The sequence below is a fragment of the Dermochelys coriacea genome, chromosome 7, assembly GCF_009764565.3.
Source record: "Dermochelys coriacea isolate rDerCor1 chromosome 7, rDerCor1.pri.v4, whole genome shotgun sequence".
In the NCBI taxonomy this organism is placed as follows: Eukaryota; Metazoa; Chordata; order Testudines; family Dermochelyidae; genus Dermochelys; species Dermochelys coriacea.
The window spans coordinates 83,684,273-83,706,963 of record NC_050074.1 but is presented as its reverse complement, the minus strand read 5'-3'; the positions used below and the strand labels follow the sequence as shown (position 1 = coordinate 83,706,963).

At 47.2% G+C, this 22,691-nt stretch overlaps 2 protein-coding genes across 18 annotated transcripts in view; one reads left to right on the top strand and one right to left on the bottom strand.

Moving 5' to 3' along the window:
* The window catches only part of VSIR (V-set immunoregulatory receptor), a 70,871-nt gene extending 67,920 nt beyond the window's left edge, over positions 1 to 2,951 (bottom strand). For 2 of the 5 annotated variants that reach the window (XM_043519507.1, XM_043519508.1), the window contains exon 1: positions 2,738 to 2,951. In XM_043519507.1, the coding sequence (XP_043375442.1) occupies positions 2,738 to 2,822 (85 nt within the window). In that variant the 5' untranslated portion in view covers positions 2,823 to 2,951. The remainder of the gene's footprint in view (positions 1 to 2,737) is intronic. The other 3 variants (XM_043519509.1, XM_043519510.1, XM_038408395.2) reach the window with 3 other exon arrangements.
* Positions 1 to 22,691, top strand: part of CDH23 (cadherin related 23) — a 555,581-nt gene that overhangs the window by 494,405 nt on the left and 38,485 nt on the right. For 8 of the 13 annotated variants that reach the window (XM_043519492.1, XM_038408394.2, XM_043519496.1 and 5 more), the window contains 4 exons: positions 15,718 to 15,939; positions 16,044 to 16,163; positions 20,026 to 20,206; positions 22,199 to 22,332. In XM_043519492.1, the coding sequence (XP_043375427.1) occupies positions 15,718 to 15,939; positions 16,044 to 16,163; positions 20,026 to 20,206; positions 22,199 to 22,332 (657 nt within the window). Of the gene's footprint in view, positions 1 to 10,890; positions 11,063 to 14,491; positions 14,860 to 14,917; positions 15,402 to 15,717; positions 15,940 to 16,043; positions 16,164 to 20,025; positions 20,207 to 22,198; positions 22,333 to 22,691 lie in introns of those variants that run through there. The other 5 variants (XM_043519500.1, XM_043519495.1, XM_043519503.1 and 2 more) reach the window with 5 other exon arrangements.

The following is a 22,691-nucleotide window of genomic DNA, read 5'->3' as shown; positions in this document are numbered from 1 at the left end:
GCCCCCACCCCTAGCACCAGGAAATGCTGCCAATGGAAGCTGTGGGGGTGGGCCATGGGCAGAGCGTACCGCGCAGAGCCTCCAGCCAAGGGGCCGGACATGCTGGCTGCTTCCGGGAGCCAGGGCAGGCAGGGAACCTGCCTTAGCCCTGCTGTGCCACCAATCGGGAGTTGGCTGAGATAAGCGCCGCCCAGCAGGAGCCCGCACCCTGAACCCCCTGCCCCAGGTCAGAACACCCACCCACACCCAAACCCCCTCCTAGACCTCGCACCCACACCCCAACCCTGTGCTCCAGGTCGTAATCCTCCTCGCACTCAAGTTTTCTCCCACACCCTGTACTCTCTCCTGCTCCCCAACCCCTGCCTCAGCCCAGAGTCGCCTCCCATACTCTAAACCCCTTGGCCCCATCCCAGAGCCCACACTCCCAGCCGGAGCCTGCATCCCCTCCCACACCACAACCCCCTGCCCCAATGTGGAGCCCCCTCCTGAATCCCTAATTTCTGCCCCACCCTAGAGCCCGCACCCTCTGCTGGAGCCCTCACCCCCTCCCATACCAAAACCCCCTGCCCCAGCCCAGTGAAAGTGAGTGAGGGTTGGGGGAGCAAGCGATGGAGGGAGTAGGGCATCAGGAAAGGAGTGGGGCAGAGGGGAGGGGCAAGGGTGTTCAGTTTTGTGCAATTAGAAAGTTGGCTAGAGATTGTGTTCCTGACCTTTCTGACATCTGCCAACTCTATTCCTGAATCCCAGTCTCCTGCATGTTCTGTGTTACACTCCCATCCACATCCCAGCACTCCACTGGTCTGACTGGCATAGTTTGGAGCTAAAAAGCATGGCCTGATCGTGTATTTACTGATGTGTGCCAGTATCTGATCAATTTCCAGCCAGCTGCATGAAGTTTCTGGATTTTGGCATTTTTGGCTGAGCAAAGCGAAGTCTTGCACTCAACTCAGTGTCATTTCTCAGTTTGTCTGTAGTTCAAAGAACCAGCTGATGGCAACTTTTAACATCTCCCAGCATAAAAGTACCCCATCTCAGCTCTGCCCTTCTTTCCAATACAGTTTTAAAATGTTGACTCTCTGAATGACTTATCTCCCAGAAAGAAAGAAAAGAAATAAGGGGATGGGGGGAAAGAATACACACAGAGTTCCTGGAAGGAAAATTGGGGACCCTGGTATGGCAGGGAGAGGAGAATTGGGGGACACACAGGGTCCCTAGCATAAGAGAAGGGGTGGCAGTGCAGAGAGCCCTTGAAATAGAGGGGGATGGGAGGGTAGCACAGGGAGTTTACAGAGGGGAATGAGAGGGATGCAAGGGGGCTTTGGTGTGTGGCATGCAGAAACAACAATAACAGTTATTTATCATCCTAAACCATAGGAGTTGTTCTTAGCCATTATTGTCTGACTAAAAAGACCTATTTTGTGGCAGATTTCTCCCTTCACACACCACAGCCATCAGTAAATCTGCTAGCCAGTAACCAAGAAATGGGAGATGAGGTGTGTGTGCCGGGGGGGGGGGGACGACACACATGAGGTTTTTTTCTTCTTTATATTAAACAAACACTTGTGGCTGCCCAGTGTTAAGCTGATTGCCGGATTTGGTGTCAGGATGGATTTTTCCTTAGGTTACATTGGCAGCAACAGAGCAGGGAGCGTGTATTAGGATCAGAGCATCATGTCCCACAAATCATTTCCCCACAGTTTCAGGCATCATTATAGAACCCCACTCCTTCCCACTTTCAGTCTGTAGCCCTTCATTTGTTAACCTGTTCTGTCTTTAATTTTCACTGAGCAACTTTTATTTGCCGACCATCAGAAGCCCCAATTACAAAACTCTTCTCTGTATTCAGCAAAGGCCGTGAGACATCACGCATGAGATAAGTGACCCTGATTCGAGGCCAGCTGAGGGCACCAAAGTACCAGCTGAAGGCTGGCAGCTTGGCTGGTAACCAACTTATCTGGAAATATTCAAGACACTTGGAGAAAAGAAAACTTCAGAGCCCGAGAGTGATCTCTCGACAGCTCAGTTTCTGAAAACTGGGGAGCACCCAGTTAATAGATCAATGCAAAGTCCATCCTGGTTGGTGTCCTGTATGCCCAGAGAAGCAGGCAGAAGTGACAGCTTTATAATGTGTGCACACAAACGCATGCGCAGTCTTGAGCATCTCTATAGACTACAAAGATAGTCTTCTTTGAACTCAAACAAACTGCCTCTATCTGCCACTCTGTTAATAATGAGAGACTCTATCCACCTAGAACCCAGGGCAAATGTGCTGTGCTTACACCTCCAAAAGAGCTGGGGTTAAGCAGCAAATAGAAAATAATCTAGCCTTGCATCTCTGCACATTCTCGATATCCCTTTATGGGACCAGTGCTGCTGTTTCGTTTATGACTTGGCTTTGTTCTAACGCACAAATTAGTTCAAAGTGAAGGAAAAAGGAGGACAATAATTTCAGGAAAGTAGAATTTAAAAAATACAGCAGGTCCTCTTCTTACTCCCACACAAACAGCACTCTTTAGCCATCCCCAGAAGAGAGCCCCTTCCTTAAGAGTCTTTGAGAAATCTCCCTTGAACCTTAACGCAGGGAAGAAGGTGAGAAAGTAAATAACACATATCTACCTAAGCTGAAATTCTTTTGACTTCTGATCAAACAAAAAGAGGGTGAATACAAAAAGTGGATAGCAAATTAGGTTTTCCTTTCCTCTCCTTTTTGGGGAGAGAAAAACCAACCTGACTTTACCTTGGTAGAAAGCCAAGTAGAGAGCGATTGGCAGCACCCAGCCCTTCCATACACTGTCCATTGAATGACTGTGGTAAACATCCATCCTCACTCACTGAAATTGGAGCTAGCCCTTCTCCAGGATTTTTCTCTCCTGTGTCTTACACGCATACTCTGAGCAACCCTGAGACAGAAGGAGCAAGAGAGTTGCATACACAGGAAATTTCACTGAGATAATGCCTACTGTAATTTGAGAGAGGAGATGAGAGCACCCCCATGAGGTCAGAGAAAGAAAAGAAACTTTGTGCTGCTGAACACAATGGTCCATTCCCTGCAGGTTTCCTGAAATCACCAGAGGACTGTGACTGGTTAGGACTGCTAAATTCAGCAGTGTTGGGGTTTTCATGCGAGCCGGACAAAGCACAACAGCCAATATGGTTGGTAGCTAAGCTGTTTATCTGTTGTTTTCTCATTGCTTTTATACACTCCTTTTACATAATATTTTCAACCCCCTCCAAAGTCCATCACCCGGCGCGGAGACATCTCGTTGGTCGAGCAGCCTCAGCACGGGCCATGCACGTGCGTCCTTCCTCTTGATTGGAGCACAGCTGTCCGCTATCTGTTGTCAACAAAGTCTGGTGTTGCCAGTTTGCCTGGATCACGTTCCAGCCTGTAACTCTTTCTCAAAGCTCATTAAAGGTTCACCGCGGCCTTGACTAGCTCATAAATATTCTTAACTAGCTCACAGATACACCGTGTTCCCACATCTCCCCCCTTTTTACCACATGATACACGGACCACCGGTCACTTGCGTAGTTCCATCCAATTCTCGTTCATTAACAGGGGTGACCTAACGGGGGCGGAGCGATGCATTTTATGGAATATATCAAACAAGGAGGGGAGACATTGCAGGCAGCAACAAAGGCAAATAAGACCAATACATACAAAAACTATAATTCCAAATAATTGCCGAAGCCACCCCAAAGAAGGCAACCACCCTGTAAGCCAGTCCCAAAATCCTGCAAACCCGGTATCTTGACGGATGTGCTCAGTGAGAGAAGTCAATTCATCCAGGCGCTCCTCAATGGATCGGCTATTATCCGTAAGATTAAAACAACACATATGTTTAAAAGATTCACATCCCATATGATGCTTAAGCAATAGAAAATCAATCGCTGCTCAATTATCTAAAATGGCATCTCTCGATTCCTGCTGTTCCATACTTAAAAGAGCAATTGCCTGTGATGTAGCATTAAGCGCTTTAATAGCAAAACAAGCTAATGCATTCAAGGTTTGTACCGTGTAATAAGTTGAAAAGCCAGGAATGCCTGCAACGGCATTCATCAAAGCCAAATATTCCGAGTGACTATATAAGGTAACATCGGTGGAACACGTATTTTGCAGGGTAAAGCACGGGTGACTCAAGCACTACTGGGTACGCCGAAGGGAAAAACTCCCCCTCGATAATCGCATCCTTTATCACCCCGTGCCAGCGTCGCGCCGGATTTGGGGGGCCCTTTCCCCGCTTCTGCCCCGGGAACTCAGGGGATTCCTTCTCCTCATCAGAGGAGTAGACCGGGGGTGGGGGCGAACCACCCCGAGTCCCTAATGCTTTCGCCACCTGAGAAGGGCCAGGAGGCAGATCGCCTGCCATAAGGGCCAACTGCCGAAGCATGTCAGTCAGCTGCTGGCCTTGCCGGCGCATCTCTTGCAGAAACGCGTCGGATTCAGTCAATTTAGTAAAATCCGGAGAGGCAGGCTGGGAGGCATGTTGGGGAACAACAGCGGGAGAAGTATTTGCAAAGGGCACTGACTGCCCCGGATCCCACTGAAGCATATCTGAAACGACAGGGTGGGGGTCATATGTAGGCATATCTCTAACCCAAGAACGGTCGACATACTCGGTGGCATCCATAGGCACATCATCTGGTGGGAGCAGAACAGTACTTGGGTCTGGCGCCGGGACGGGCAAGGAGGGAACCACAGGAATCACGGTCTTGGTGGTACCGAAAAAGTCTCGAGCCCCCACAGGAAGAACCTGTGGGGGATCATCCTTAGGTTTGGGGCGGAACATCTTCAGAAACCGTCGCTTGCACCTCCGCCTCAGCTACAAGGGCCGCTATAGCTTTCTTAACCTTGCGCCAGGTCTGGCTAAGGGACACAGCCTCCTTATTCCCATGGGCAACGGAGTCCCAAAGATCCTGTCCCAATCGCTCTCACACTTGTCCATCAAAAGCATGGTTTGGCCTCTTCAGAAACCCTCTCCTCTGTCCCCATTTCAGCAGATGAGACAAGGATTCTGCAGTTACTTTCTCGCCCTGTCTCTCTATGATACGAAGTAAAAATTCATGCACGGTTTTCTCTTCAGCTGATACAGTGGTACCCATTGCTACTTAAAGCCGCTCACCTGTGCACACTTGCGTCACTCTCGGACGCCCAGGAGCCAAAAAGCCGGTGCCTCCTGCCGCGGCTAGAACCCTCGCCTTTTCAGAAGGGATCCCGTCGGGGTCACCATTTGTTGGGGTTTTCATGCGAGCCGGACAAAGCACAACAGCCAATATGGTTGGTAGCTAAGCCGTTATTTTCTCATTGCTTTTATACACTCCTTTTACATAATATTTTCAACCCTCTCCAAAGTCCATCACCCGGTCGCGGAGACATCTCGTTGGTCGAGCAGCCTCAGCACGGGCCATACACGTGCTTCCTTCCTCTTGATTGGAGCACAGCTGTCTGCTATCTGTTGTCAACAAAGTCAGGTGTTGCCAGTTTGCCTGGATCACGTTCCAGCCTGTAACTCTTTCTCAAAGCTCATTAAAGGTTCACCACAGCCTTGACTAGCTCATAAATATTCTTAACTAGCTCACAGATACACCGTGTTCCCACACAGCAGTCTACTTCCGTGGCACACAAAACACATGCACTGAGATTAGGTGGCCACATGCACACCCACAACTGTGAAATGCAGCAGTTCATTCTGTTTTCCATTTATAGGTTACTGGTTTTAAAATAAGTGGATTAGGGTGGCAGGAGGCTGATTTGTTACATTTGGAGGTAGCCAGTTAGACACTTCAAATTATGCTTTTCCTCACAAGAAAGTACAACTCAGACGCACTATCCAGGTTTCAGTGAAGTTTGTGCTTTTTTTAAAAACACAATTTCTAGTTGGGTTGATTGAAGCACAAGTTGTGTGAGGGGCTCATTCGGGATCAGAATCCAGAGTCCACCATTTTTGGTGATAAGTGACCCTTTCCTAGCATGTTTCAGACTAGCAGCAGTGTTAGTCTGTATTCGCAAAAAGAAAAGGAGTACTTGTGGCACCTTAGAGACTAACAAATTTATTAGAGCATAAGCTTTCGTGAGCTACAACTCACTTCATCGGATGCATTTGGTGGAAAAAACAGAGGAGAGATTTATATACACACACAGAGAACATGAAATGGGTTTATCATACACACTGTAAGGAAAGTGATCACTTAAGATAAGCCATCACCAGCAGCGGGGGGGGAAAGGAGGAAAACCTTTCATGGTGACAAGCAAGGTAGGCTAATTCCAGCAGTTAACAAGAATATCAGAGGAACAGTGGGGGGTGGGGTGGGGGGGAGAAATACCATGGGGAAATAGTTTCCTAGCATATTCATGTTTTTTTTTCCTCCAGAGATACTACTGGATTCTCTAAGGATCCTGAGTAGCAGTCATGTTAGTCTGTATTCGCAAAAAGAAAAGAAGTACTTGTGGCACCTTAGAGACTAACAAATTTATTAGAGCATAAGCTTTCGGGAGCTACAGCTCAGTTCTCTAAGGTGCCACAAGTACTTCTTTTCTTTTTGTAAGGATCCTGTGTCTCAGGGTTAGGGACGGCCCCTTTGGCAGCCATGGAGAATCGTGCCAGGTTGGTCTATCAGGCACCCGGGCTTGCAGTCAAGTCACTGAGCAAGTGGTAGCTCAGGTTCCATGGACAGGGGAGAGGAGACATGCAGAGCAGACAGTCAGTGGATCAGTCCTTCAGGCTCAAGGATTGAGAATTCGAGCAGTCAATGGCTCAGGCCTTTGGGCCTAGGTTTAGTGCTCAACCAGCTCCAAGTGGGGGCCAGAGGTAGGGAGACCCAGGCCACCCTGCTCCACTGCAACCCACCCCAGCACCCTGGAAGTGACAGGTTATCCCATCATAGGGTTGGCACGGAAGTGTGGGGTCCCTGCCTTGCCTCCAAGCACCACAGCTGAGTCAATGCCTCATTTCCCTGTTTTACTTCTTACCATCATCTGGTGGGCCTGTTCCACAGCATCAGGGGCCTTGCTCCTTGTTTCTGCACCAAACAGCTCACTCTCCACTTCCTCTCTGGGTCTCTCCATCTCCTGGAGCAGCAGCTGGCTCAAGGGAGTCATCACTTGCCACAGCCGGTCATGGGCTGTGCTGGCGGTTCGGCTCCCTGAGAAGGACATCTGACTCCAACAGAACTGCAGGGCCCTGCTCTTATACTTCCATCCCCACCCCCATGCTTCCTGCGAGGGTTTAGCTAAGCCCAACAGGGTGAGTTAGCCCCCTCTGTGTGAGAATGAGGCCATTCCACCTCATTATACACACAAACACACGACACACACACACACACACACACCCTTAAGTCCATCTCCAAGGAACTGAGATTCACCTTCTCTGACCCGGGAAAAGAAATCCATGTTTGTGTGCCTTACTGGCTCAGTGTTGAACTCAGAAGGCATATGGTAAGAGGATCAGATGCCACCTCATTAACCACAGTTTGGTCTTCTTTGCAGTATGCAGTGATCAGTCACTAGAGGAAAGGGGGCTCTATTGCAGGGCTTCTGCGGCCCACTTGACAGTGAGGGCCTCCTTTTCAATAACAGAGTAGTTGCACTTGTGTGGAAACAGCTTCCAACTGATGTAAATCATGGGGTGCTATTCTCCCTTGACTTCTCAGGGGAGGACTGCTCCCAGAGATACTTCTGAGGCATCGGTTTGAAAGACGAACTCCTGAGAGAAGTTAGTGCTGAACAGCATGGGTTGTTGGCACAGGAGGTCCTTAAGTGTCTGGAAGGCTCGAGCACAGTCTGCTGTCCAGCGAACTCATCAGGGTTGTCCTTCAGAAGTTCTGTCAAGGGGGCCAGGATCAATGAGAAGCTGGGGACAAAATGGCAGTAATAGCCTGCTAACCCCAGGAACCTTTCTTGGTTGTAGCAGTGGATAGGTCTGAAGGGCCTGGACTTTACCCACAAGGGGTGGACTTGACCATGCTCCAGAATGTATCCTAGATAGGTGGCCTCCTCCCAGCCTAGTTTGCATTTGCTGGGATTCACCATGAGTCCGGCTGTGTGTAAGGCTCAAAAGATGGCCACCACTTGTTGAGATGGTCCTCCAAGTTACTGCTATACATGACCACGTTGTCCAAGTAGATGGTGGCAGAGGTGCCATGGAGCCATAAGATGTGGTCCATCAACTGCTGGAAGGTGGAGGGAGCCCCATGGAGCCAGAAGGGCATCTGATAAATTGGTTTAGTTTCACTGGGGTGGCAAAGGCTCTTTTCTCCTTGGAGGCTGGAGCCAGCGGAATGTGCCAGTACCCTTTTGTGAGGGTCTAGCAAGATTTGCTTAGCCAGTCAAGCAATTCATTGACTTGGGGCATCGGGTATGCATCAAACTTTGATATGGCATTCACCTCCTAAAGTCTCTACAGAATCTGAGAGGCCAGAACACTGGAGCTACGCCACTCAGACTGGGACTCCTCAATCACCCCAGTTCTATCATTGCTTGGACCTCTTTCTCCACCATCTCTCACATTCACCACGTCATGGGCCAAGTCTTCTCTCGGACGATCTCCTCCAGGGTTCTCAGGATCATGTGCTGCACAAGGGTGGTTTGTCTTGGCCAAGGCATAAAGGTCTTGCTGAATGCTTTTAATAGACTCCTGGCTTGCTTCCTTTGTTTGGGAATCAGGGTGTCACCAATTTGAGGTTCCTCAGAGTCTGTCAGGACTGGGGCCTGTGGGCCCAACTCTGGCTCAGGGCTATACTGAGCAGTCAGCGACCCCTCTCGATCCCATCAGGGCTTCAAATGATACATCCTTAGTTTCTTTCTCTTGTCTGGCTGCCAGATTTTGTAATTAATAGGCCCTACTCGGGCGATAACATTGTAGGGCCCCTGCTCTCAGGCAAGCAGTTTTGATGCTTCAGAGGGAAGCAACAGGAGAATCCTATCTCTGGGTTCAAAGGCCCTTTCCCCAGGCTTCCTGGTTATAAGCCTGCTCCTGTGACTTCTGTGCATTGTGGAGATTCTCGCATGCTAAGGCCCACACCTTCTCAAGTTGGTCCCACAGTCAGAGAACATACTGCAGGAGACCTTGCGACAGGGAAGATGCCTTCTCCCACTTCTCACAAACCAGGTTCAGGATTCCCCATGGCTGCCTCCCATAAAGCAGCTCAAATGAAGAGCGCTTGGTTAACAATTGGGGAACTCCCTGGACTGCGAGTAGCAGAGGGGGGATGAGCTGGTCCCAGTAGTGGAGCTCTCTTGGGGAGGATCTCCAAAGCATGCCCTTAGGGTTTGATTGAGTGTTTGACTAAGCCATTCATCTGAGAGTGATAAACAGATATCCAAATCATCTCAATGCCCAACAGGCTGCAGACTTATTTAAGCAGCTTTCATGTGAAGTTCATCCCCTGGTCTGTCAAGATTTCTCAAGGAGGGCCCACTCAAGCAAAGACCTTGAGTATCTCCACGGCAATGGTCCGGGCTGTGGTATTACAGGGTGGGATTGCTTCAGGGAAGCAGGTAGCATAGTCCAGGATCATCAGAATGAACCTGAAACTGACCATGCTTTTCTCACGGATTTCCACCACCTCCATGGCAAGCCTCTCAAAGGGAACTCCCACCATAGGTAGTGGGAGAAGCAGAGCCTTCAGTGCTCCCTGTGGAGTGACAAGCTGGCACTCTGGGCAGGAGCTGCAAAAGTCTTTGACTTCCCAGTGGATTCCTGGCCAAAAAAAACAGGCCAAAATTTGGACCAACATCCTTTTGTGGCCCAAATGCCCAGCAGTGGGGATGTCATGGGCAAGCTTCAAGACAGTTTGCCTGTGGCATCAGGGTAGTACCAGCTGGGTCTGGGCCTCTTGCATCTGCGGGTTGTGGTCCACTCGGTATAGGCAGGTCCCTTTTAGCTCAACCTAGGAGTACTGCATTTCTCATCGGGGCTCCATGACCCTCCCATTTACGCTGGCCAGTTGCTCATACTCCCAACTGAGCATAGGGTCTTCTCACTGATCTCAGCCAAAGTCAGCTCCCAGGTTTGGTGGATCCTCCCCATGCTGTTGAACTGGGCCTGCCTTCTTGTCAGGGATGTCAAGCTTACCATCCCAGGCTCCCTCGATGTCAGTGTCTGGATTACTGGATGTCGCCCCTGTTTCCTTGAGGAGGTCCCCCTTGAATGTGGGCTCCAGTGTGCCTGGTTTGAGGTTCACAGTGCACAGAACCTTCAAAAATCCCGTCCAGCTCCAGACAAAGATGATCAGGTAGGCCAGTCTCGAGGCCAGGCCTACTGTCATGGTTCTGGTCTCATCATTCGCTGTCATGATGGCCTAGGCACTGGGGTACAGCTTCACGTCCCCATGGATATATTGTAAGCAGATGACTTCCCACTGCAGATTTGGGGTGGTGAGGTCTCATCGGACAAGTCTCGGCACCCCAAGTCCACGAGAATGGGGACCCAGACCTCATCCATTTCCACAAGGATCGTCAGTTTGCTGGAAGGCTGTTTCCAAGCACGAGCCTCACTGGTCCAGACTTGCCCGAAGTCACAGTCCATCACTGGGCACTCTCAGCAGAGATGGTCGAGGCAACTGCAGGTGAAACATGGGCTGATTTCTGATCGCTTGGGCCAGTCTCTGGGACTTGTCGAGAAGGTGGGGCTTCCAGGTATCCAGGTTTCCCTTACTAGGTCAGTGGACCCTGTGGCCCTCCTTGACACTCCAGGTGACCGCCGCCAAATCCTGGGATACTGTCTGTTGGTATGACTCTCACTCAATCTTAGCCAACAGCTTGGGAGGTTCCTTGATTTAGGGGTTGTTCCTCTTTTGGCTGCAAAGTCTGTGGGTTGGGCTCTGAGAGTAAGGGCAGACTGGGCTTTCGGTGGCCACATAGTTTTCCATTAAGATGACTGCTTTGCTCAGGGTCTCTAGCTTGAGGCAGAGGACCAGTGCCCTTCCTTGTGGCAGTACGATGTGATTAATTGCTCCAGGACCACCTGATTGGTGACCTCGACCCTGGTGTGCTGCTCGGGCTAGAGCCACCACCAATAGGTGTCCTTCAGCTGCTGCGTGACCATCTGCAGTCTGACCCCCAGTGAGTATATCTCTCCACAGAACTGTTGCCAGAATGTATCAGATGTAATGTCAATGGTGGCGAGGATCATGCTTTTCAGTTGCCTGTCAAATACGGTGCTAGGAGGCTGGCTCACTGTTCAGGGAGCCACTGAGGCAACCCACTCAAATGTGACCAGAAAGGCATCATCAGAACTCATTTTGGTCAGGCACACAAGAACAGGGAGGGCTGTCTGGATTGCCTGTCCCACGGGACCTGGTCTCACAGCCAGCAACATAGCAGCCATCTGTTGCAGGCATTGCTGCTGTTGATCTCGATGCTGGGTCCCCAATTCCCGAATCAGCTGTTGCTGTTGGTTGCCAAGCTGTTGGAGGAGCTGCTGTTGCTCCTGGAGCTGGACTGCCTGTTGCTGTTGCTAGCTCTTGGAGAGCCACTTTATCAACTTCTCCATTTCCATCAGACTGGGAGGGAAACTGAAGCCTAAACAAATAAGCAGTCAATGACCCAGGCCTCCCAAACAGCAGTCAGTGGGTCAGGCCTTAGAGTCTAGGGGTTAGTGCTCATTCAGCCCCAAGGAGAGCTGGACAGTGAAAGTCAATGGAGGCAGGAGACATTGGGCAAAGACTCTATGAGTGTGGCATTGCAATACTGATGTTGTCTCATCACACTGTAATGCATCATATGGCACTATTCTAAAAGCAGGCCCATAGTGGCAATTGTGGTGATGTTATAATGCAGGTGTCACCCTGTTCAGTTTAGGAGATATGACTGGGCTGTGTGACACAGTGAACTGGTGAATGGTAAAGGAGAGACCATCCCCCATGCCAGGCAAGCTTCTAAATGCATTTGGAATGAAACTGTGCCAAGATGCTAGCGGGGCGGAGGGGCATATAATGAATCCTGTCCCTTATTTTTTGCCTGGAGAGAAATCTTGTACCCTACAGAGAACGGGTCTAACTCATGCATGGTTTGAGATGGCGAGCAGGAATGGGAAAATATACACAACAGCAAATGAATCTTAACTAATCAACCTCCCCTTCCTCCTCCTCCAACCTTCACTAGTTTTAACAGTAGTGTCAAGAACACATGTCCCATTATGTGTAGTATTTGCATTTAAAAATCTCTATTCTCCAACCACTTACAGAAATCCCCCTTCACTGTAGATAACTTGAGTTTTGTAGATGTTGTGAGGGTCAGGGAGGCTCAGTTTCTTTTCTCCCCCTTCCCATTCCAAGTGTTCTGTAATGTTTCTCTTGAGCTGTCTGAAAACAGTAGCTGCATAGTCACTGCGTGCTGGAGCACAGCACTTTATAACCTAATTCTCTCCTCAAAGAACTACTATATCACATCCCCCCAGTGGTAGCAAAGTACTCATAACAGGAAGCACCATCCTCCCAGCTCTGCTTGGGATCCTGATCTGCTGGGTTAGTTGGTATGTTTGGAATGTTGTTTGTTTGTTTTTTCTTTAGACTGTTCATGAGGTGCCCTTGTGAAGAGCCTTACACAGGCAGAGCAAATCTCTGCTTCAAAGGACAAAGCATCCTAAATCCTTCTCTTTTATTAGAATTTTTATATTCCACATGTTGACTTATCCATCAGATAAAAGGTATATTATTACAGGCCATGGCTTCAGTTCCTACCTCATCCTACAAGGTGGGGATTGGGGCAACTGCCTTCTTTGCACATCATTGCATACGCAAGTCACATTTTCACTTTTTTTTAACCTAATGTCCTCTTTCTGTTTAAGTATTTGGAGTAAGATAAAGTGATCTCTCTGAGAGGCCTTGCTGTTTTTCCCCTCACCCAGTTACCATTCCATTTTTGTAGAGTAAAAAGGGCCTGCACCTTGTTCCCAGTTTGAACAAAAGTTTTGCACTCGCTGCTTTTGCTTCACAGTGTGTCAATAAAACATTTGATTTTGATCCACTTTTAAATTTGCAACTTCCCCATCTGTTGTCTGAGTTTCATTTTGAATTACAGGTTCAAACAAGCTCAAAATCTCAAAGTAAAATATAGCCAAAATTGATGAGTTCCACTTGTTTCATGTCAAAATTGTGACTAAGTAATCAGCTGGAGTTACCTAGAAACTGGGCCCAAGGATCAAACAAGGTTAGTGAAGCCAATCAAAGTGGAGCCTAACACTTAATTCCTTGGCATTTCTCCCTTAGTCTTTCTGTCTGTAATGCAATAACTTTAGAAGACCAGAGATGATTCAACTCTAAAATGCCAGGGAATGCAGTCTAGGCATCAGTGGGAAGAATCCCTTTGATTTTGGTGACAAGTAAGAAAACCGGAAGAGTAGAAAAGCCTGCTTTCCACACACTGTTATTTGGGGCTTCAGACAGAGGAACACTATGGCATCAGAGCTACTTGTCTCTCACTCCTTCCAGTTACTTTGCATACTTCAATCCCATTTGGTTGAAATGAGTCAGCAAATGACAGTTCAGGTCAGGGCCGAGGTGCTTTGAGAAAGTTGGGGATATGGAGTGGGTCAGGACTGGAATAGCAGGGGCTGCTTCTGATCAGAAGCAATATTGGCTGGAGATTTGCACTGTGGCTCCCTCCACACAATGGCTGGCTCAGGCAAGATCATTTACCTATGCCTGGTCAAAACGGGTTCGGTTCATCTAAACAGTGCCTACCTGGCTACAGCACCGAATGGACACTGTCAAGATGAGAGGTGACCAAGGCAGGCAGTAGGGTTGGGGCTTAAGGTTAGTGTTTGTGCAGCATTAGGGTCACTGGAGGAAGAAAGTAATGACTGTCTGAGGCCTTGTCTAAACTAAAGGGAAAAGTCGATCTAAGCTATGCAATTTGAGTTATGTGAATAGCGTAACTCAAATCGATATAGCTTAGATCTACTTACCGTGGGGTCCACACTACGCAACGTCGATGGGAGATGGTCTCCCATCGACTCCCCTTACTCTTCTCGATCAGCTGGAGTACGGGACCCACTAAATCAACCACCGATGTATCGATCACCAGAGCATCGATCCTCTGGTAAGTGTAGACAAGCCCTTAGTCACAGAGCTCCTCTGCCTGCAGCACCAGACAGGCATTGTCAAGGGGAAGTTGTTTATGAATTTGATGAAAGAACAAAGAGAAGAGGAGTGGTTGAGATATCTTAACAATAAAATGTAGGTTTAGTGGCAGTGTCCTGTAAAACTGCAACAGGTTATTGGGTAGAAACTGTGTTCCTGCCCCTCCCGCTGCCTGCCAGCTCAGTGTGCATAACCAACAAAGTGTGTGACCCTGTAGAGAAACTCTCCAATTCACTTGCCCCAAATTTTGAGTCTGTAATGGAAAGAGGAAACCACCTGACTATTGTGTGGTTTGAGGTTTTGTTGCAACATTTTTGCAGAGCTCTTGTGAAAACTATTCCCTGAGGGACAAGAGGCTTCTGATTAGAGAGAGATTTAGTACAAAGTCAAGTGTTTCTGGCAACTAAAATCTGGTCAGAGGGACCCACAACTATCCCATTTTAATTTACCCTAACTCCTTCCTGTGTCAAGTGCACAGCTGGGGTGCTAATGTCACTGAGCCCACCCTATCATCGACCTGTGCCAGGGTGAGATTGACATGTTCCGCTTTCATGCCTTTCTTACGGAGTGAGTTTTCCTGTGGCAGGTGACAAGACAGAGTAAAAATGTCTCTCCAGCCTTCTCCTCTCGCTCAGAGACTGGGACCGGTGAGGACAGGAGCATTCCATTAAGACGTAGGAGGAAAGTCAGCCACCGTGCCAAGTGTCCCACCTGAGAAATGTTTTTGTCCATCACCAGCCAATGGAATAAGAGAAACTCATCTCTGCATGACTTATGGTGCATTTGCCATTTGTCGAATGTTTCTCCTGTTAAAAGAGGAAAGGGCATAATTAAGAAGACTGTTGGATTTACAGTTCTTATCCTGACAGTCCTTGTGCACTTCAGTTATCATCTACCATTGAGATGTGACTGGAAGAACTTGCAGTGATTCACTGACCACAAAGACTATGCAATAAAAATTTCCAGACACTTGGTCACTGTTATTAGAAGTTGGAAGGGTTCTAAAAACACTCTGTTTAAACAGTGGACGACTATGGCTTAGTGATTAGAACATGTGACTGGAAATCCATCATCCTATTTCTAGCTCTTCCTCTGATTTGCTCTGACAGTGCCAACATTAGACTTTTTTTCCTATCTATTGTTGTTGCCATCCCTGGTAACAACAATAGAAGCTCTGGTGCAGAGTCAGGGCCTCCTTTTTAACCACAGTGTCCTGTAGGCCTGTTCTGAGCAGGGTTAGGCAGCAGCCAGTCTCCAGTACAACTCCCAGTGTTGCTACCAGCAATAGTAAAACAGTGGAAGAAACAAAACTAGGCAAGGTCTGTACGACAACAGGCATGTCACTTAGCCTCTTTGGGCCTCAGTTTACCGATTTGTTAAATGCTTATCTATTGTGAGACTTACTTAGCTACTGTTTGTAAGGTGCTTTGAGATCCTCAGATGAAAAGTGCAACAGATATGAAAAGCATAGTTTTTTGTTGGCAATAATTCACATGTACCGTTGTTATCTCTAGAAGAAGTCTCCATCCTGTGATCATTGCAGCACCAAACCCTAGCCAGATCATTGATCTGCAGCCAGAACTTGTACATTTCTTTTAGCACATGACGCTAACTGCGTTAGTTCTTTGCCCGCAGGCCACTACCACAGTGTGTGTCACTATCCTGGATGAGAATGATAACGCTCCAGTGTTCCAGCAACAGCAGTATGAAGTCACGCTGGATGAGGGCCCGGCCACCCTTAACGCCACCCTCATTACCATCAAGGCACTGGATTGGGATGAAGGGCCCAACGGTACAGTTGCATACGCCATCACAGAGGGGAATATCGTGGGCACCTTTCACATAAACAGCACCACAGTTAGTAATAACTTAATCTCTTCATGCTGTTACCCTATTTCTCCTGTTTGTTTGGTTAGTTTCCCTCACACTAGACAACCCACCACTCTTGTGCATCTTTTCAGGGGCAGATCTGCACTGTGAAGGAGCTGGACTATGAGATCAGCCATGGACGCTACACCCTGGTTATCACTGCCACAGACCAGTGTCCAATCCCATCACGCCGTCTCACAACCACTACAACGGTATGTAGCTGCTATGGCAGCAGTGTTCCACAATTACTCTAGACCTTTAGAGAGAGGGGTGTTGTGGGACGCTGGAGGGGTGGGGCTTGCAACAGTCTGTGCAGTAGTGCCCCTTTAAGAAGTTTCATATCCCCCTTCTATGGAGTGCAAATAGTTCTACACATCTGGGGTGATTAGGTCATTTTGTCTAGTAGTCCTTGCTCAACAATGTGTGGCAGCTGCACGCTATTATCCTAAATGTTGTTGCAAAATATGAAAGAGAACAGGAAGGGGGCGAGTTCATTGCGATAATTCCCCCACAAAGGGAGCAGCAGATTCACACTGAATAAATGGGCTGAGACATGAGCCATTTCTGTTCCATCATCAGAGCACCCCACATTTTCTAATATTATCTCCCACCCGTGTTACTTTGTAGCCCCTAGTTATAGCAATCAAAATTCCCCCAGACTTTTCAACTAACAGCTTCATTCTCCATCACTTCCTGATCTAAGCTGTTGTGCAGGATTGTTGTGTCCTGTTAAACAGCTGCTGTGTTTCCTTGATGAAAGGAAGAGTGTTTTTACATGTCTAATTAACCTGATTATTTGTGTGCTGTTATGTTTAGAAAAAAAACTATTTCCTTTGATCCTTTTTAAATTGCCCCTTTTCTTTTCTTTGGGTATCCCCTTATTCTTGTATTTGGGGAGGAGAAATAGCAGAGCCTGGCTGAGCTTTTCTCCATCATCTCTTACTTTACATACCTCTATCAAGTCACCTTTTTATTCATCTCCTTTCTAAACCTACCATTCCCATTCCTTCTAATCTCCCCATGTGAAAGTTTGTCCAGGCCTCCAATCGTTTGTTGCCTTTGTCTGGATCGTTTCCATTTGTGCTATATCCTTATTGACCGGAATTGGACACAGTTGTCAAGGTGAAGGTATAAAGGGGCAACTTATGGTGAGAATAGGAGTACTTGTGGCACCTTAGAGATTAACAAATTTATTTGAGCATAAGCTTTCGTGAGCTACAGCTCACTTCATCGGCTGCATTCGGTGGAAAATACAGTGGGGACAGCTGCTACTCTGAAACCTGTCATTATGGTGAGAATGTTTCTTTACTGGAATTGAATAGACCAGTGGTTCTCAAACTTATTTGTTTGTGCCCCCCTTCTTTGTGTCTGTAGTTGTTTGTACCCTGTCTCCACAAGTACATATGCTGTCCCCAGGTCTGAAGGCAGAGTAGAGAGCAGCGGTTGCTGGCTGGGCACCCAGCTCTGAAGGCAGCACCACACCAGCAGCAGCACAGAAGTAATGGTGGTGATGTGAAAAGTGATTTTCGTCAATATTGCTTTTCACAGGAGACTTAGTGCCCCATTGCCACCCTTACTTCTACCAGAGGGCTGACAGCTGGAGCCCCGCCACCTCCAGGTGAAGGATTGTTGGGAGGGGAGAGGAAAGCCCAAGCTCGGGGGTTGGGCTCCGGCTGTCCCCTTGATCCCCGCCTCTCAGATATGCACAGCCCTTCTGCACGATCCCCAGCCACTCGGGGCTGACAGCCAGAGTTCTTTTAAAAAAGAAATTAAAACACAAAGCTCATGCCTCCCTTAACATTCCCACTCCTCCCTTGGGATGCCTGCTCCATAGTTTGAGAACCACTGGAATAGTCCATCCAACTTTCTTTTGCAACTTAAAACAAAACTCAAGGAGTTAAATGGCAACATCTCTCCATGTCCAGAATGATATCACATCTCCTCCGAACATCAACCATAATTCTTAAACTAGCCTCATCGCTGTTTTTATCATGTGCAATTGGAATATGTATATTTATGTATATTTCAGTATGTGCTTAAATTATAAGCTGTTTGGGGCAGAGGCCATCTTTTTGCTTTGTCTTTGTACAGTGCCTAGCACAGTCCTGATCCATGACTATGGCTCCTAAGTGCTACCACAATGGAAGTAATAAATCACAATAATAAATAATAGGAATGGGAAACCCCAGCCATCCAGTCCCAGACTTCCATTTCCCTAATACTATTTTAATGTGCTAGAACATTGTTAGGCTTTGTATCTAACAAGGGCTGAGTATCTACTGTGAATGACTTTGTATAAATATTCACCTCCAGTTTGTAAATCTCTTGTCTTCAGCTGTGTTCCCTTGCCCATAGGGTTCATTTTTGTGAATATTCTGGTGAATAATTTACTGGCAAGAAGGTTTGTGCAAACAGTGAATTTTAAGTGTATTCTTTGCCAAATATTTGTAGAAAGTGAATCTCAAATTTGTTACCTTGAACTTTTGCACGAGAAACCTGATTGTAAGAAGAAGGGTGGGCTTGTGGTGAAGGCACTGGACTGAGACTAGGGAAATCTGGGCTCCACTATCAGCTCTGCCTACAGGATCCCTGTGTGAGCATAGACAAGTCACTTAATCTCTCTGTGCATTGGTCATCTGCTTAAAAAAAAAAAAAATCCAACGGGGATAATAATGCTTCCTTTCTGCAATCCTTTGCAAGTCTTGTCTGTAAGTTCTTCATGGAAGAAACTCCCTCTTACTATACCACTTAGCACAATGGGGGCTGATTTTGGCTGAGGCCCATAGACACTGATGTAATATTAGTAAATAAGAATAATAAAAATAACTCATCTAATCAGGAAAAAGAAACACACAACACCAAGAGATTCACGTAGTGAGATACGCTTCAGCAAAGTATCCATGCCTTTCGGTTTGTTTTGGATAAGCATCCAAACTCCAGAGGTTTTAAGGTTTGCACACTGCTAGAAACAACTCTTGAGTGTATGATGCATAAAGGAGAAGTAAAGCAACGGGCTACTAAAAAGAGAGTTGCATGCAAACTCATATGAGGACCTGGTCTTCCACATCAAGCTGATGATTGTTGTGGTCAGAGGAGTTTTTTGAGATTGTTACTGTCTGTTTGTAAGGTGTAGGATTCCGCATTACCCATCCATTTCTCAGCATAACTCAGGTAGCCAGTTTGTCCAGCTTTGTATCTGTATATGCTGCAGAAACCATGTAAATCATCTGATTTTTGCTTTAATTTGCTCCAACATTTACAATGGAGTGGTGGTGTCTGTTTTTAAAGTACCAGAATAACATGTCACTGATCAGAAGAAAAAAAGAAAAGGAGTACTTGTGGCACCTTAGAGACTAACAAATTTATTTGAGCATAAGCTTTCGTGAGCTACAGCTCACTTCATCGGATGCATTCCGTGGAAATATCAGATCAGAAGGAGGCTAGTGCTGTTTGTCTCTCAGTCTGTCAAGCTGCAGAGCCAATCAGACAGCAGGGCAGTGATTTACTTGGACTTTGCTAAACAGCAAAAGCTTGAGGGACATCACAAATCTGTGGGATCTGTAGGTTCTTTGCTTACCCATACAAACTTTGTTTTCTTCATACTATATTTAGTTTGGCTAAGAACACAGCCATAATATGACCAGCATGCTCAGGGTCAAACCACCATGTTAATTTTAAACTTAGTGACTCTACTGAATTTTGGATGGTTCAGTAAACCAGAAGGAGAGGAAGATAATTTGCTGTCTCCTTGGTCAGTATGTTCTGAAAACAGCAAATCCAGAAGTGTTTTGCTTATGCTTTAGACTGAATATGACCTAGACAACCTGGAATGTTTTAAACAAATATACAGAGACCTTTAATAAAGTGAGAAGACAAAGGAGGTGCCACCACTTTAGTCTAAGAAAACAATCTGGGGAAGAATGTTCCCTGACTCCTCTGTCACGGTGCCTGCTTCACACCCTCTGACCAGGATATTAGATACCACAGGCTGGGACTGAGGAAAAAAGGTGGGCTCCACTTCCACTGTTCTCCCTGGTTTCTCCTTCACTGTATACATTCTTGTCTTAACTGCAGGTGTTGGTGAACCTGAATGATATCAATGACAACCAGCCTACTTTTCCAAGAGCCTACGAGGGACCCTTTGACATCACAGAAGGTCAGCCTGGCCCAAGGGTGTGGACTTTCCTGGCCCATGATGGGGACTCAGGGCCCAGTGGACAAGTGGAGTACAGCATCATAGGAGGGGACCCTCTTGGTGAGTTGGGATGGAGGGGAGAAGCAGAAGCTAATATCTGGGATTCCTTTGGATTACTCCCACACCCATTGAACACACATGCCTGTGCAATACCTCTTGCCCACATATGCACAAACAGGTAAGTACAGGTTGAGGAAGAAGGATGTTCTTGTGGGTAAAGGGCAGGACAGGTACTCAGAAACTGTCTGGATTTTATTCCTGGCTATGCCTCAGACTTCCTTAGGCAGGTCACTTCAAGTATCCTTGCCTCAGCATATAAATGAATAACATTTCCCTACTTCCCAGGGGTTATGAGGGGAACATCATTATTATGTGTGAAGTGCTCAGCTACTGATAAGTGCTGTAGACATGCCTGTAAGTAAATGAAATGCATATACACACTTCTTGTTGCACATGCCCATTTCTGTATATCCCTGTGTCCACTCACACAATTCCCTGTGTATACACAGCTATTTGCTGACAAACACCTCTCTGCACATACACTCTCTCTTGTCCACTGAACTTGCACTTATATGTTTGGATACAGGCCCAACTCTATGTATAAGACCAGTAGAAACTCCAGCTGTATAATCTGATCATTGAATAAAGGGGTCAGGCTAAAAGTCCAGATCACAGCTTTGTGTGGACAGCTGCAGGCAAAGGGAGGGTGTAAAGGAGAATGACTTTTCCTAGAGATCAAGACCAGACCAAGTGCAATAGGCGAAAGCATCCATGATTTTTTCCCCCTCCTCATTCAGATGACCCTGTTATCCTGGAAAGAGAGAGTCCCACACTAGCACTTTCATTCAAAATATACTTTTTTTTTTTCAAACACAAACCTTTCAGAGAGCTGGGGAGAGAGTGGAAAAGGCTGCAATGGTTTAGGAAAGCTCAGGAAGCATTTCAAAAACTATCTTCTCAACTTGTTTCTCTGAGAAATTGGAGTCTCTACATCAGGAAATCCTGTTACGAGAAGCATCCGCTCTGCGAGGAACCATTTCAACCTGTTATTGCCTATTCATAGGGGACTTGGGCTTGGGTTTAATCCAGGGAACAAGAAGAGGGAAAATGAGAGTCTGTTGGCCCTGGTTCCAACCAGGCCTGCTGCAAGCTGCCTTTGTGCAGGCTTCCCACAGATATACACAGTTCTGCCGATACACCTCAAACCAGAACTGCAGGACCCCTGGTATCCCAGTCCTGGACCATTGCTCAGCACAGACTCCTAATCAAGCCAGATTGTGTGTGCAGCAATATGTACTAACAAACATCAGGGAATAGATTTCCACCCCCATTTTCATGGTTACTTAAGTAAGTTTTCTAGAAGACAGGACAGCCCGAGTGCCAGCTGGCCCACATTTCAGAGTCTCCTAAATAGCCTGGGCACAGTATGTTTGCCCTGAGGTGATTGTGCCACTTGCTAATCTCTTTGGAAATGTCCTATAGATCAGAACACAATAACTAAGTCATTGTCACAGAAATGGCTTTGATTCATGAAAGGTTCAGGAGACTGATATTTACACAAGTCCTGGATGGGGGTACCTAGCACATCAGAGTGCTCAGCCACTCCCACAATCAGGTTCGCTGTCTGGGGAGAATCACAGCAGTAATCACTGACCAAAGTGACCATTTGGGGAAAGAGTATGGTGTCTGCTGGCTGCCTGCAGAGATCAGTGTGGATAGGAGGTTGCTGGGAAGTGACCCTCTCCCCTTTATTGATGCTTTAGTTGGCTGAAATAAAATAAGACAAGGGAGGCAATATTTTCTTTAATTCCACAGACCCAACCCAACTTTGTGTGTGGTTGAAACCCTTTCATGGCCAGAGCCTAAACTGACTGGTGATAATCAAGGGAGCTACATGCCCCAGAGCCCTACCCACTCGCACTAGAGAAGCCAATGCAAGGCCTTGCCTTTTTGTCTTGATGTGAGTGCCTCATTCCTCACTGCTTGGTTCTAGCAAACCTCCTTTGGAAAATATCCTGACCCCCTTTTTCTCCCCGATCTCTCTCTCTCAAGGAGAATTTGTGATCTCTCCGGTGGAGGGGGAGCTGCGAGTTCGGAAGGACACTGAGCTAGATCGAGAGAACATTGTATTCTATAATCTCACCATTGCTGCCAAGGATAGAGGGACACCTCCTCTCAGCTCCACAGTGAGTCTTGTTGGCAGGTTATGAGGCTGGGATATTTGGGCCTTCCTGACATATCTCATTCCCAGCATGCTTTGTACACCAAATAGGAAAAGTGAGAGGCCAGAGAACAAAAAGGAATCCCTGATTCTCCCTCCTTTCCCTCTCCCACCTTTTCCATTCTTTTCCTGTTATGTAAGAACCACCACCCCTTTCTTTTCCTCTGCTAGGCCTCAAATTGGAGCTTGAAGAGGTTCTTCCTCCTTGAACCTACGTCACCTAATAAAGTGCTGGCATGTACTGAAGTCAGGCACAGGAAGCTCACTAGTCAGTGAACTAGAGGTTGTTGAGGCTTGTGATTCGGGGCATGCCAGTAACTTCAT